The sequence below is a fragment of the Geotrypetes seraphini genome, chromosome 1 (assembly GCF_902459505.1).
Source record: "Geotrypetes seraphini chromosome 1, aGeoSer1.1, whole genome shotgun sequence".
NCBI lineage: Eukaryota > Metazoa > Chordata > Amphibia > Gymnophiona > Dermophiidae > Geotrypetes > Geotrypetes seraphini.
In genome coordinates this window covers 512,715,411-512,730,510 of record NC_047084.1, presented here as the reverse complement: position 1 = coordinate 512,730,510, position 15,100 = coordinate 512,715,411, and the positions used below count along the sequence as shown (strand labels likewise).

At 43.6% G+C, this 15,100-nt stretch overlaps 1 protein-coding gene across 3 annotated transcripts in view; it reads right to left on the bottom strand.

The window, feature by feature from the left end:
* LOC117352255 (kelch domain-containing protein 3-like) overlaps positions 1-15,100 on the bottom strand; it is a 171,106-nt gene that overhangs the window by 19,060 nt on the left and 136,946 nt on the right. For 2 of the 3 annotated variants that reach the window (XM_033928605.1, XM_033928614.1), the window contains exons 14-15: positions 6,734-6,782; positions 2,906-2,993 (exon numbers count right to left, since the gene is read on the bottom strand). In XM_033928605.1, the coding sequence (XP_033784496.1) occupies positions 2,906-2,993; positions 6,734-6,782 (137 nt within the window). The remainder of the gene's footprint in view (positions 1-2,905; positions 2,994-6,733; positions 6,783-15,100) is intronic. The other variant, XM_033928622.1, reaches the window with a different exon arrangement.

Genomic DNA, 15,100 nt, shown 5'->3' with positions numbered 1-15,100 from the left:
AAACTATATATAAAACAGTCTTGTCTATCATAAGAACATCTGGCAAATTAAGGACTCATATAACTTTAGTGCAGAAGCAGCAAAGTGTGTAAATGCAAGTGGGCATGCAGAAGGGGAGGTGCATGGATGGGGCATAGGTGTCTCAAATATTTACATATGTAAGTTATAGAATACTGTAATTTACATGCTAAAGTTTTACATTTATGCTTGCTGTTGACATGGCTTAAGTGGGCAAGCCAAAATGTTACCCCCCAATTCTATAAAGTCTGCTTAAAGTTAGGCACCTACATTGCTGCACCTCGCTAATGTAGGTGCCTAACTTAATTGATATCAATAATTGGCAATTAACAACTCATAATTGATGTTAATTGGACTTAATTAAAAGTTAGGTGCACAGCTTGGTATGCACCTAGTCCAAAGCGCCAACCTAAAAGTGGGCAGGGTTAGAGGGTTATGTACCTGTTTTTGACTTAGGCGTTGTGTGTACAACATAGGCATATGCATTTACGTAGGTCAAGAAAAGCCCTGGCATAAACAAAGTGTGCCTAAGGTTAGTACGCATATCAATGCTGTAATAAGCCCAGCAGTATTTCTGGCCTTGTTCCATTTGAAAAGCAAAAGGACACCGCTCCTAAACTGAAAACAGCTGACCAATGCAATGGTTCAGCTTCTGTGACTGACACAGATGCCTATCCTAAGCAAGTTTCCCAAGAACAGAAACCCTGGGAGGATTTCAGAAAACACTTTTAACAGTTTTCTGAACAGTGATGTAGAGCTTACACTTCTCAAAACATAGGGCAAGGAAACCTTTGACTTGGACATTGGCGGTTCTAAATATCTCAAGTCAAATTTGCCTGAAAGTCAGAATATCAAGAAATAATTATTCAGATGATCTCAAGGAACAGGTAGGATGATAAATTTTAAAAGTAGATGCAAAGTTTAATGGTACTTCATTGTTCAAAGCTTTAACAATAAGAAAAAAGAGCCTTAAATTGATCTCTGAAACCCTGGGTAACCAGTGCAATTCTTTTAACACTGGTGTAATGTGATAAGATTGAGAGGGAAAATTAAGCATTAAAGAGCAAATCTCAACTTAAAAGGCTAAGAGTCTCAATCCTTAGATTGAGACTCTTAGCCTTTTAAGTGGAGTTTTTGCACTTTAATGATAAGACTGAGAGGCCCATAAGTACTCCAGCAGCTGCATTCTGTGCTTTCTTATGTTCTTATATTGCTATCAAAATATCTTGAAAGTGAAACCATTGCTAAGATGAAAGACAGCAATAAATGTGACACTCGATGAAGTTGCAGGGAAATACTTTTAAAACCCATAGGAGGAAATATTTTTTTCATTCAGAGAATAGTTAAGCTCTGGAATGCATGGCCAGAGGTTGTGGTAAGAATGGATAGTGTAGCTCAATAGTCTCAAACTCAAACCCTTTGCAGGGCCACATTTTAAATTTGTAGGTACTTGGAGGGCTGCAGAAAAAAATAGTTAATGTCTTATTAAAGAAATGACAACTTTGCATGAGGTAAGTACTCACAAATCCAAAATGCAGAAAGTGAAAAACTATCAAAGTATCAACTGCAAGGAAGGGGTAAAACGCGGATCTCACGGACCTTACAGACCTCTCGGATCTAAAACTGCACGTCCTTAAAAATCTGATGTCCGTGCAATGAAGTTGCTGGGTTGCGGGTTTTAAAACCTCCCTGTAAGGCCTCTCTCCCCATATACATTTAATAGTCCTTCACACCTCAACTACCCGTAGCTGTGCATGGCCCTCATCAATATTAAGCAAGGATAACACAAAATTTTGTGCAAGTTTAATAGAGTAATTCCCCACCTTCAGTACGGTATCTTTTGTTAGGAGTCGGCAAAGGTGAGAAAATGCTGGGAGTCTTTATGCAAGTGTTTAACGCTAGGGGAAAGTACCTCAATGACATTTTAGCACTGACGGATCCTAATGCTTTTCCCTCCCTATGCTGAGACTAAAAGTAGCACGGACCTCAGGGCAAAAGTTTTGCTGCTAGCCTCAGCATAGGGAGGGAAAAGCATTAGGATCCGTCAGCGACTTCATTGCACGGACCTCAGATTTTTAAGGACGTGTGGTTTTAGATCTGCGAGGTCCGTAAGGTCCATGAGGTCCACGTTTTACTCCTTCCCTCAACTGCAAGATTAAAGATGTTAGACCAACTATTTTGAGGCTGTCGGTATTAAAAAGAATGATTCTTTATGGAAAACTTGTGCCTTAAGTGTCCAGCGGTCTCGTCTGCAACCACCTTCAGCTCTCACTTCCTCCAGCACAGGATACATTCACAAGCTGTACTGCCTCCAATGGTTACCTTACATTCTGGAACATTGCCCACCTCACTGCTTTAACCTCACACAAGTGCTTTCCTGCGTCTGTACATGATTGTGGGGTGGAGTGGAGAGGACAATCGCATATAGACGAAGGAAAATGCTTGCGTGAGGTTACAGCAGTAGGCGGGCAACGTTCCAGAATGTGACTGCCGGACACGATCACTGGACACTTAAAGCACAAGTTTTCCAAAAAGAATCATTCTTTATAATACCAAGGGCCTCAAAATAGTACCTGGCAGTCCACATGCGGCCCTTGAGCCACGAGTTTGAGACCACTGGTGTAGCTGGTTTTAACAAAGGTTTGGAAAATCTCCTAGAGGAAAAGTCCATAGTCTGGTATTGAGAAAGACATGGGGGAAGCCACTACGTGCCCTGGATCGGTAGCATGGAATATTGCTACTTCTTGGATTTTGGCCAGGTACTAGTGACCTGGATTTGCCACCATGAGAACGGGCTAATGGGCTTGATGGATCATTGGTCTGACCCAGTAAAGCTATTCTTATGTTCTTATGTGAAAACAGGCTATAGTAGAGAAAGAATTCTTACTGGCATTGGGAGTGGAGAATCCATTCTTCCTGGGAAAGGCATTGATGATAATTCATATTTCACTTTAGGAATTTTTGTGGGAATAAATCTTCAAAAGATTAAAGAAAAAACCAAACAACAAACATGTTACAAAATGTAGACAAAAGAGAATAAATGTCAGCATTCCAAAAGAAACAGTTTTTCTTCTTCTATGTAGGTGGGGTTTTTTTTTTTTTCTTTCTTTTTCTCAGCTAAGGGACTGAAGAAGTAAAAATGTAAAGTAGGCACTAACATTTACAAATAAATGTTTAGAATATGGGCATGTTTGTGTGTAAATGCCAAAAATGTGTCTAAGCTATTCTATAAAAACACACATATCTCTCATAGCACATATGACAGGTAGACATACATATTAGTGGAATCTGGGCAGAGCACCTATGCATGTGTTTCTGACACTTAGAACATACACATGCTGTAATATCTAAGCAGTGACAGTTTGTAGTAAGGAATTCAGTAGGCCACCTCACTGAGGCAAGAGACTTTGTAATTCTGAAGGCAGAAGCTGGAGGTAGAGGTAAAATTTTGAAGAGAAAAAGCCTTTATGGCAAAGGTGGGAGAGTTCGCAAGCAAATGGAAGTAGTTTCAATGGTAAGGTACTGGGTAGTCCAATAGTAGGTAAAAAGATGAGTTCACTAAGGCAAGATGGGTACAACTAACTTGCAGCGTCAGAAAAGAGCGAAACCACCACCTATAAGGCCAGGGGGCAAGGCAAAGGGACCAATAGGAGCAAAACTTTGGACAAGGTCACAGAGAAGGTCGTACTCTGGCTGACCTATCAGAACAAAGATGGTAAAGGTGATCAGGAAATAGCAGCAGCTAGACAAAGGGCTTAAGCGCAGATGAGGAAAAGAGGAGGTCTTTGCAGAAGAAACAAGTATTATGAGTAAAGCTTATATATTGTGTATGGGCTTATACTACATACAATGCATTGATCACGTACCATGACAGGAAGTAGCTGCAACACTAAAACCCTAAGAAGTGAAGATAACATTGAACACATTTTAGAGCAGCACTATAAAGAATGTTGTGAGGCAGCCAGGGGCAAAACAGCATGTATCTGCTGCATTTGGGCATCAGCACTTACACCAAATCTATGGATGGAATACACATTCACACCTAAAATGTGCGCTTATTTTCCTGATTATGCTAGTATTCTTAAGGTTAACAAATTTTTGTCTGGAGAAACCCAGAAACATGGCCCTGCCCTGTTCTGTCCCTAGCCCCGCCCCATTTCCCCTCCAGCCCCGCCCCATTCCACCTCTAGTCCTGCCCCCCCACAAAGCCTCATCTTTGTTTTCTGACTTCTGGACCTCATCTGGAGGGTCTTTGAGCATGCGCGGATGCATGTGATATCACCCACGTATGCTCAGAGGCCTTCCAGATGCGACTAGGAGGTCAGGGCTTTACAAAACTCAGACAAACTACCAGGTTTTGGAAAATCTGTCCAGAGCCTCATCAGCACCCAGACAGTCATCTAAAAAGAGGACATGTCCAAGTCTTCCCGGATGTCTGGTATTCCTAAATATTCTATACAGCAAGTTAGGCTCCTCTTTTCCTTTATAGAATAAGGGTCACATAAGGCACCATTATAGAATAACCCCCTGATTCACTATAGATCAATAGTTAGCTCAATATACTGGCAGGAGGGTAACTTTGTATCAGGGTATCTTAGCAGGGAAAACATAAAAGTGCCTATGTTGTGCATTTGCCTATTTTATAGAGGAGAAATGAATTCATGTTCTGTGTACAATGTGTCAGAGATAGTATATTAAAATTCATCTGTCTTCACCATTTCATTTTCCCTCTATGAAAATGAACCACTGAAAATGGATAAATCATCTCTATGCACTATTTCATAAAATGCGCTCATCTTCAGCGCCCTTTATAGAATAACGCTTAGGCTCCAATTTGATGCAAATCACCCAAAATGTACAGTCATGTGTCTAGATTACTAAAAATCATGCGTAAATTATAGTATTCTATTATTTGTGCATGTAACTGCAGTGGTGTAGCAACCTCATGGAGTGGGCAGGAAATCCTGGGCCCTATAAGCCCTAAGCTAGAGAGCTGCATGGGAATAGGTTGGCACCCTCTGGCACCTTCAATAATTCAGAGCAGCTGCACTTGCTCTCTTCAAAAGGCCACGGGCAGAAGTTCCTACACATTGCTAATAAACCAGAAGCCTTCCATCTACGCGTTATGCATCAAAGGAAAAGCTTCTGGGTCAGCCACCAGTAGCATGTAGAAACTGCTGTTTTTGGCTTCTTACTCCTTGTCATGGACTTCTAGGTCCAAAGGGAGAAATTCAGTATAGGACGCCAGTCACAGCCGTTGCCTAAGAAGCAGCTGAGAATTGCAGACTAGCATCCTATATAGAATCACATCTACCCTAATGGACAAACTCCTAACCCTGTATAACCACCCCGATTCTCTAACCGGCACTGGTTAGAGAATCGCACCTTATCCCTAGCCATCAGCTGATCTCAGTAAAGAAATTTCCCTGCTGTAATCAGCTGAGCAGCTGCAGAAGGGAATGCCTGACACCCCCAACCCCCCATGAAGTCAGCCAGCAGGAGGCATGCCCACTCCCTCTTGCTGCTACCCCCCTGGAACTTCCTCCCACCCAGGTACACACCCCTCCAGAGCCCCCCACTTGTAGATCCCCCCCAGCACCCTCCCTAACTGTAGACCCCCCAACCCCCAGTACCTTGTAAGATGAAAGTCCGGCCGGAGGGATGTATACACCCTCTGGCTGGTAGGCCCACCACTCCAAAACAGCAGGCTTTCCCCTTGGTGCATTCTGGGATGCACTAGGGAGGGGTTTAAAGCTCTGATTGGCCTAGATACCTAAGGCCCTTCCAATAGGCACCTGGGCCAACTGGAGTATTAGGCCTCCTGGGAAGCAGTTTGAGTGGCCAGAGTGCATTGGGAAGGAGGCCTAAGACTCCAGTTGGCCCAGGTGTCTAAGGCTCCTCCTATGGAAGGGGCCTTAGGCATCTGGGCCAATCAGAGTCTTAGGTACAGAATTTGGTTGTTAGGATATTTTTTAGACTAGGAAGGTGGGAACATGTGTCAGAATACTACATTAAATTGTTTTGGTTGAAGTTAGATTACCGGATACTTTACAAACTGCTGATCATGGTGTACTTGTGTGTACATGGGCTAGCACCAAGGTATCTGGTTGATAGTATTCTGCCATATGTTCCACTCCCAAAACTCTGCTCTGTGGAATATGGCGATTTGTTTGTTTCACCTGTTAAACAATTGCAGTTGAAGGTGTTGAGGGCAAGTATGTTTTTTTGTATAGACCCACAAACATGGAATAAGATCCCTCAATATATATGTGAGCAGAAAGATGTATATAATTTTAAGAAATTACTGAAAAATTTTCTATTTTGTAAAATAAAATATGAGAATTGAGTCTTTCAGATAACTGTAAGCGCTGGTCGCTAATATATTTTGACTGTTTGATTTGTTTCTATTGTCTGTGAAGTTGTTTTAATTATGTCTGTAATATTTGGAACCTGCTTTGTACAAAGTAGGATATAAGTCAATAAATCATAAACCATAATATTTGCAATCTGTCAATAAATATTTTACAGGGGCAAGGTACATGAGTGAAATCAGTGAAAAGTAGGTATAGAGATTTGAAAACTAAATCTTTGAAAATCACAAGTATTATTTTGCAATATCAGATAGTTTCTTAGCTATGAACTGTAAAATATTATATTATTATAATATTACTACCACCACTATTGCTATAAATAATAAAAAAAAAATTAGGCATACCCATTGCTAATTCCCTGGATTCCAAATTCTGAAAGAATATCCTTCATTACTGAAATTAAGAAACAAATGTTGATTATAATAAATCCACAAAGTAAATGATATTACCGGTATTAGCAATCATATAATTACTTGACTGTAGAGAGAGAGGATAATTATGTATAGGTTATCTAGGACATAAAATGGACAAGCTGTGCTAGTAATTTATAAAAAGCTTGCTGAACTGGAAGCCTTGTGTAATATACACATAGGGTTTGCATTTGCATTTTTGTATTTGCACTTTTGGTATCAGTGTTGTTCCTGTTATCTTGTTGAACCCTTTCTAATAAAAATGATTTAAAAAAAAGGAATTCTATAAACAGCCAAAAATAAGTGCCAAAAAAAATGACACTAAGCGCTGTCCTGTAAAGAGTGCATACCCTTTATAGAATCACATGAACTGATTCCTGTGCTTAACTTTGGGCACCAGATTTATGCCTTTTGAAACCTAGCACAGATACTGGCTGCTCCCATGGCTATGCCTCCCTTTGGGATACATGCTTTAGAATGTACAAATTTTAATGAATGGCAATTTACTTTAATAATTAGTTATTAGCACCCAATTATTGATATTTAAGACCTCATTAACCAATTAATTTGTGTGCACATCTTTGGACATGCACATTTGGGCACCATATATTGAATCTAGGGAAATGTGCCACAAAATATGTTTATTTGGCACAATGAACACCAGAAGAAGTCATTTTAGAAATGAGAATGTTAAAAAAATTGTAGCATACTTGAGGCTAAACAAATATACTGGTCAATATTTAGCCTGTGGCAGTCAGTGTATTTTAAATGCTGATCATCACAGGAATAATTATCTTCACATATTCAGTGCTGGGTCACGTCCAACTAACTGGCTAGGTTGGTGCTCCACCCAAACTCTGCCCCCATTTCGCCAGATAAGGGATGGACAATTATCGGGAAATATTTAGGGCTCCTTTTACAAAGGTGTGCTAGGGCCTTAATGTGCAGAATAGCTCACGCTAAATTGCCGTAAGCGCTAGCCTCTACCGCCTCCTTTTGAGCAGGCGGTAGATTTTTGGCTAGCGCGTGCTATAGTGCGCGCTAATCTGGTGCATGCGATAAAACCGCTAGCGCACCTTCGTAAAAGGAGCCCTTAGTGTCACTGTCAAGTTAAGTGCTGCTGAACATTTCTACTTAGCCCCAACCAAGCTATTTAAAAGGCCAGGAGGCTTTCCTGGCTATATACGTAAATTGCTTTGAATATCTACCCCAAAATATTCATATTGAGGATGGATGACTGGGAAACACTTTTCCATTGCTTTGGATATATGGCATCAGCCAGAGAGAAGGATGGAAATATAAAATATATATATAAGCATGTGTAGGAGTACACTGCAGGAATAGTCATTTTATATAAAATACATGCCAAAATAGAATTTCTTTATTTATTCAGTTTTCTATACCGTTCTCCCAGGAGAGCTCAGAATGGTTTTACATGAATTTGTTCAGGTACTCAAGCATTTTTCCTTCTGTCCCAGCAAGCTCACAATCTATCTAATGTCCTGGGGCAATGGGGGGATTAAGTGACTTGCCCAGGGTCACAAGGAGCAGCGTGTGTTTGAACCCACAACCTAAGGATGCTGAGGCTGTAGCTTTAACCACTGCGCCACACTCTCTGTTACATATTTATTTGCCAATACTTACAAGGATAAATTAGGCACAAATCCCCTTATTCTATAACTGCACACGTAAATCCAAGGCATGCCTCCAATCTGCCCATGACCCTCCCATTTCTGCACCCTCTTGACACATTTAAATTTTAGGTGTGGTACCTGCATCTAAATTTACACATGTAAATTTTAATTAAAACTAATTAGTGCCAATAATTGCTCATTAAGATCCCAATTATTGGCGCTAATGGGCTTGTTATTCAATTAAATTGCACACACAAATTGGATGCAAGCCCAAATTTTCACATACAACTTAACATTTTTTATAGAATTCAGGGGTTTATGACAAGGCAAAAATTGATGGAAGAACTTATTGTCTTTGTAGAATTTTTCATTACAGATTAATGAGTCAATATTCTACAGTAGTTATCCAGATAACAGCACCTGCTATCCAGATAACTTCTGCTGATAGGGATATTCAGAGGCACTATCCGGATAATATCTCGCAATATCCTTATAGAATGTTTCTGCACTACGGGGTAATATGTAGAACTAAAACAAAAACATAAAAAAAGAATACCTTTTTTTTTATCAGACTAACATATTACCTTGAAGAGTGAACTAACACGGCCACCGCACTATTGCACTATGGGGAAATTCTATAGCATAAATGAGCACATCCTCATAAGTGTCCTGATGCCACATGGTGATAACCTATTTTATAACAGCACATGGATACCTAGGTTCCATTATAGAATACTAGGGAATTCTAGTATTAACATGTCAAATATTTACATGCCTGAAGTTGCATCAGCTATAGAGGTGGCATAACTTTGAGCACCTAAGTGTGGCAAGGATGTGCATAACTTACAGTATTCTGTAAGTTATGCATGTAAGTGGAAGTTTCGTTTATGTTCCACCCATGTGTATACCTCCTTGGAAATATATGGGAGGCCTTTTAGGCGTACCCTTTGAAAATGGCGTTTAGGGATGTTCCATTTCTCACCTTTGCAGGCCTGAAGCCTGAGTAAGCCATGAACTATTTTGTGAGTGATTCTATTACCGTATTTTCGCGGATATAACGCGCGCGTTATACGCGTTTTTACGTACCGCGCATACCCTTCGCGCGTTATATGCCTGAGCGCGGTATACAAAATTTTTTTTACATATTTCACACCCCGCCCGACGCCCGATTCATCATCCGGAAGGACGCTCACACCCCCACCGCTCGCACCCCCACCCCGAAGGACCGCCGATTCCCCGACAATATCGGGCCAGGAGGGAGCCCAAACCCTCCTGGCCACGGCGACCCCCTACCCACACCTCGCACTACATTACGGGCAGGAGGGATCCTAGGCCCTCCTGCCCTCGACGCAAACCCCCCTCCCCCCAACGACCGCCCCCCCAAGAACCTCCGACCGCCCCCCCAGCCGACCCGCGATCCCCCTGGCGACCCCCACGACCCCCCCACCCCCCTTCCCCGTACCTTTGGTAGTTGGCCGGACAGACGGGAGCCAAACCCGCCTGTCCGGCAGGCAGCCAACGAAGGAATGAGGCCGGATTGGCCCATCCATCCTAAAGCTCCGCCTACTGGTGGGGCCTAAGGCGCGTGGGCCAATCAGAATAGGCCCTGGAGCCTTAGGTCCCACCTGGGGGCGCGGCCTGAGGCACATGGGCCCAACCCGACCATGTGCCTCAGGCCACGCCCCCAGGTGGGACCTAAGGCTCCAGGGCCTATTCTGATTGGCCCACGCGCCTTAGGCCCCACCAGTAGGCGGAGCTTTAGGATGGATGGGCCAATCCGGCCTCATTCATTCGTTGGCTGCCTGCCGGACAGGTGGGTTTGGCTCCCGTCTGTCCGGCCAACTACCAAAGGTACGGGGAAGGGGGGTGGGGGGGTCGTGGGGGTCGCCAGGGGGATCGCGGGTCGGCTGGGGGGGCGGTCGGAGGTTCTTGGGGGGGGGCGGTCGTTGGGGGGGAGGGGGGTTTGCGTCGAGGGCAGGAGGGCCTGGGATCCCTCCTGCCCGTAATGTAGTGCGGGGTGGGGTTAGGGGGTCGCCGTGGCCAGGAGGATTTGGGCTCCCTCCTGGCCCGATATTGTCGGGGAGTCGGCGGTCCTTCGGGGTGGGGGTGCGAGTGGTCCTGCCGAGGGGGGAGAAGAATCGGACGTCGAGGGGGGGCATCAGGCTTTCAGGATGGGGACAGACCTTCAAGGGGGGACAGGACTTCAAGGGGGACAGGCAGACCTTCAAGGGGGACAGGCGGGGCAGTGCACGGAAAGTCAGGGCAGGTGAACGGAGAGTCGGGACAGCGCACGGAGAGGCGGGGCAGTGCACCGAAAGTCAGGGCGGGTGAACGGTGAGTCGGGGCAACCAGAGGAGAGTCGGGGAGGGCGAAAGGAGAGTCGGGGTGGCCAGAGGAGAGTCGGGCAGCATGCGCGGTATACCCATGAGCGCTGTATACAAAAGTTTCCGTACATACAAGTGTGGTTTCTGCGCGCTATACCCGTGTGCGTGTTTTACACGGGTGCGCGTTATATCCGCGAAAATACGGTATGTATGCTACTTGAGATCCTACAGCACTGGTTTCTGTCTGACATCATTCAAGGACATGTTTGTGTAGAACATCTGATACTGACTCTCCTGTCCTCTCTATAAGAGGTTTGGGGGAGAGATACAAGTGAAGAAGATATATAGATGAGGTATTTGTGATTAGCCTCCTTATCAGCCATCCTGTATCAACTCTGATATGGAGTACCATCTGACTAGCTCATAAAACCTTGAATAATGAGGGATTCTATCATCTGCTGGACAGGTGTTTACATTACCTGATTAGTCCAGTATGACACCTGGTGACCAAAGGGGAAGTGTTCTGCTCAGATTTGGTTCTGAAACGAGTTAGAGAAAAAACCTAGTAGCAATCACAGCTGTCTCTCTCAGGAAAGGACTGAGAAGATTCAGAGAAATGCCCATGAGTCGAACCTCTCTGTAACAAATCTTGTAGTCCCAGAACTGACATTTCAGAAGCTGAGAATTTATTGTTTCCATCAGAGACAGGGGAGTCTTGCATTCCATGCTGAGCAGAGAATGTTATCTGGCTGACCTGTAATTGGCCTGGCTTACAGTTACAAGCAAAACTAGAGCTAAACGAGGAAGATCTCATTTATTTCAAGGTGGAAGGAAAAACGGGGAGAAAGGGATTGGAATTTGTAAACTGCTGTTTTGTAGTTTTACAACCACACTCAAAGTGGTTTACATACATGTACTTAAAGCATTTTCCTTATCTGTCCCCGTGGGCTCACAAGGATCAATACAGGGTTTGAACCCACAACCTCAGGGTGCCGAGGCTGTAGCTCTAACCACTATTCCACAAGCTCTCCAATGATGTTGCTGGCTGCAGAGGTGAGGGAAAGGTTTGTTCTTATGGTTTGGAGCACAGTTAGTGTTCCATCCTTATATGGTCCTCAAAACTAATATATTTGGTGCAGTACTGTAAGAACTTCTCAGACAGTTGTGCTTGCCACATTTGCTAAGTACAGCAGGTCCCCAGTATCTGCTGATTTTGTATCTGTGGTTTTAATTATCCATGGTTCTCCTTAGCTCAAGCACCAAGTGCTCCCCCTGCACTCTACCTCATCACACCCACAGCCCGCCCCAGCATACCTCCTCAAATCTTTACCGGCAGTGAGTGGCATCTCCTGCTTGCTGCTCATGCCGGCCTTGTATCCCATCTTCAGACATTACACCCTGGTCCTGCGAACCAGATGTGACATTGGAAGGAAGGAACTCGGGCCGATGCATGCGGCGTGCGGGAAAAGCTGCTCACTGCTGGCTTCTAGCATTCTCGCTGTTCACAGTATTTGTGTTCAGAAAGCTCTTCAAAATGGCCCCAAAGTGTAAGAGTACAGATGCTGGAATTTATGTATGAGCTGGTATTTATATATGAGCCAAGTGTGTTATAATAGTGTTCACTATTATCCACGGTTTCACATATTATTATCCTATAATAAATTATATCTATCTAAAATATTTCCAATGTGGCACTTTTTGTGTACAGACGTTATCCGAATCACCAGGGTAAAAAATTAAGGGCCTGATATTCAGTCTGCGGGAGTTAGCCGGGCTGGCACTCGCAGTCGGTGCTGAGCCCGGATAGCCAATGTCAGACCTTTTTCAGTGATCAGCACTGAATATCTGGTCTATTTTTGGCTGCTAAAAACTTTGCCAGCCATGTTGATATTCAGCACTGGCCAGCTAAGTTTGAACCGGCCAAAGATAGACTAGCTATTTGAGAGGCCTGATTTGGCTGCTCGACTTAGCCAAACAGTATCTGAATTTCGCAGATAGCTGGCTAAGCCACGTGACACAGCCAGCTATCCATTAGCTGCTAACTGCTAATATTTGGCAGCCATCTCACACTGAATATTAGTGCTTAGACGGGTATGTTCTATTTAGCCAGCCAGGAGCCCTTCCTGGCTGGCTCAGTAACCCTGAATATCAGGTGGAAAGAGTAAACCATCCCCTAGGCTTGCCATCAAACTAATTACTCTCAAGTATCTCAAATGGGTGGAATATTGACATTTACGCACATAAAGCACTTCCCTTTATAGAACTGCCTTCAAGAGGAGACTTAGAGGGGACATGATAGAGACCTTTAAAATCCTAAAGGGCATAGAGAAAGTGAATAAGGACAGATTCTTCAAACTGAGGGCTGCCACAAACACTAGGGGTCACTCGGAGAAATTGAAAGGGAAGGAAGTTCTAGGAAGTTCTAGGAAGTTCTTTTTTACACAGAGGGTGGTGGACACATGGAACGCGCTTCCGGAGGATGTGATAGGACAGAACTCTGTACAGGGGTTCAAGGAGGGTTTGGATAGGTTCCTAGAGGATAAGGGGATAGAGGGGTACAAATAGAACTTGAGGTAGGTTATAGAAGTGGTCAGAGACCACTTCACAGGCCACAGACCTGATGGGCCGCCGCAGGAGCGGACCGCTGGGCGAGATGGACCTCTGGTCTGACCCAGTGGAGGCAACTTCTTATGTTCTTATGTTCTAAGTGGATAGTGCTGGGGTGGAACATGGGTAGATCCAGGGCAGTCCTGGAACATATATGGACAGTGACAATAGAAAGTTGTCCTAAGTTATCCAAATAAGTTATTTGGATAACAGAATGAATATTTCTACTATCTGGATTGTGGCACTGAATATCCAGATATTCTTTGAGCAATGTAGTTGACATTTACAAAATCGGTGGCTGTCATGGCTGAATAGTGACCCGTAAGTAAATACCTTCTTATCTGTAACAACTCAGTGGACTTCAAGTGGATTTCAAGTACATAGCTCTCTACATTGCACTCTCTCCAGCTTGCAGGCACCCATGGTTGTTATGAAAAGCATGCACTTGTTGTTTATGTCAAACATTTGGTGACATCTCTCAGCTGTCGGTACATACGAACATAAGAATAGTCTTACTGGGTCAGACCAATGGTCCATCAAGCCCAGCAGCCCGTTCTCATGGTGGCCAATCCAGGTCACTAGTACCTGGCCAAAACCCAAAGAGTAGGAACATTCCATGCTACCGATCCAGGGCGAGCAGAGATTTCCACCATATCTTAACAACAGACTATTGACTTTTCCTCCAGGAATTTGTCCAAACCTTTCTTAAAACCAGCTATGCTATCCACCTGTACCACAACCTCTGGCAACGCATTCCAGAGTTTAACTATTCTCTGAGTAAAAAAAATATTTCCTCCTATTGTCTAACATGAAATAAAAGAGGATGGGGCTGAATATCACCAACAGTGAGAATTTGTTGGGAGTTGTTCTTAGAGTTGTTCTTAGATGATATTGGGCTAAGAGGCAGGAGTAGCTGGGGTTTGAACCAGGAATCCAGTGCCCCCTGCAAACTAGAAATCAGTGCTCCTTTCCCCTGCTGCTACTACCAAAAAACTACCTCCACTGCAATGTGTGTAGAAAGGAACTTTGGTCTCGCAGTATCCAGTCCTCACAAGACTTGCAGTGGAGTTCCTTCCTGTACTGTGTAACTTAAAGATAAACAGCCAAAGTGTGCATGCAGACAGGACCGGTGCAAGAGGTGGTGGAACAGTGCTGATGGCAGGTTTTGGTATTCCTAAAGGTTTGCACACTAAAAACTTAACATGTTTACCATGTTGTGCCAGCCCTGGGAACAGCAGGGAGCTGTCTCTCTTTGGCCTTGCAGCACAGATAGGGGGTCTAATCAGTAAAATGCCTTATGTTACAATTTCAGCAGAAAGGAGCTATTGAGGGCAGCTGAAGTCTAAAAGGCTTCAGCCAGTTTCCAGAAGGATTCAAGTTGCAAGAATAGATTTTTTTGTGTGTTCTTTAGGTGGTTGATCAGACTTAGAATGTGCATTCTACAAAACAAGCTAGAGAATTCAGACTGTCTGGTGTGAGGGAAAGAATCCCAGTGCATCTATTGCACCCAAGAGAGAGAGGAGACTAAATATTTTGTTGTTTTTATTTATTTATTTATGTATCATTTTCATATTAACACTATCAAGTATAAACTTGTACAGAAAGCAAATTAAGCATAGAATCAATACAACAAGAACATAATATAAAAGAAATACACGCTTAAATTCAGCTCAAGTCCCCAATCAAAATAGGATCCAAGAATTAACTTAACGGACTAAGGAAAGTAGTAAAGAATA